At 61.7% G+C, this 1,135-nt stretch overlaps 1 protein-coding gene across 1 annotated transcript in view; it reads left to right on the top strand.

The window, feature by feature from the left end:
- Positions 1-452, top strand: part of EMIHUDRAFT_244108 (hypothetical protein) — a gene marked incomplete at both ends in the record, with an annotated part of 1,100 nt that extends 648 nt beyond the window's left edge. The window contains 3 exons of the mRNA XM_005769874.1: positions 29-51; positions 125-175; positions 246-452. Of these exons, the coding sequence (XP_005769931.1) occupies positions 29-51; positions 125-175; positions 246-452 (281 nt within the window). The remainder of the gene's footprint in view (positions 1-28; positions 52-124; positions 176-245) is intronic.
- Positions 453-1,135: the final 683 nt, after the last annotated feature.

Genomic DNA, 1,135 nt, shown 5'->3' on the forward strand with positions numbered 1-1,135 from the left:
CGGCACCCGCACTATCTTACTGTCGCAGCGTGCGGACTGGTGGATTTGTTTGTCGACGCCCCAGCCGAGCCCCGCCTCGCGAACCTAGGAGAGACGCATTCGGCTGTTGCTGCGCCTCTGATAGGTTCGCGAGGCGAGGCTCGGCTGGGGCGTCGAAAACAACATCTACCAGCTCGTACGCTGCGACAGTAAGATAGTGCGGGTGCCGACATTCCACGGCATGACCTGACCGTGCCTGACCGCAGGGCCACAGAGCGTACGTTGCAGTCCAGGGCGGGGCGCGCGACTGCCCGTACACGTTCATGCACGACCTCGTCGCGGGAAAGTATCGGCTGCCGTGGGAGGGGCAGGTGAAGCACACCGATGGCCGCTCCTGCGGCTTCCCCGCGCCTGTGCGCGAGTACGCGCCCTCGGCTGCGGCCAGCAACGGGCACGGCGATGCAAAAAAGTAGAGCGCATCATATCCGCCATTCGCTAGGCCCGGATTGTTCCATCACGCGCATAGTTCCCATGATAGTTCCCGCTCCTCTCGCGCTGTACTCTACGGGGGCGTGCGCGGCCCTGTGCGTGTACGTTTATTGTACATACGCGTTACCGGCGTGTAGCCAGCGGCTCGTGTCTTTCGCTTGTGTTGGGGCTGCGCTGTTCTCTCTGCCTGGACGTTGGAGCATGGCCTGGCGAGGCAGAGCGAGCTCACATGCACGTCGAAGCTCGAACGCTATTTTATTGTGTTATAGAGTTATCTCACGTCTCACGATCCTCGCCGATCGCGCGCACACGAGCCTGTGATATCGTTGTTATCTCGCTCCTTCCTGCCGCGACGCGCGAGACGCCGCGGACCGCTCGAAGCAACGCCATCGGACCCTCATCAGAGTCAATCAATCACGGTGGTGATCATCGCACTTCCTCGCGGCGTGTCGAAGCTCTTTGATGGTGGCCTCCTGCGAGGCAACGGTTCTCCTCAACCCCTCCTTCTCGACCGCCTGCTTCGCATCGATCCTCATCATCTGCTCGATCGTTGAGGTCTGGTCCCCCACGACCTTTTGAAGCTCGTCGATGACCACGCGATCGGAGGAGGCCTGGTAGGCAAGAGGGGAGCGCCTTGGTCAGAAGGCAGCGTGTGCGGATGCGGGAT

The sequence above is a fragment of the Emiliania huxleyi genome (assembly GCF_000372725.1).
Source record: "Emiliania huxleyi CCMP1516 unplaced genomic scaffold EMIHUscaffold_409, whole genome shotgun sequence".
NCBI lineage: Eukaryota > Haptophyta > Isochrysidales > Noelaerhabdaceae > Emiliania > Emiliania huxleyi.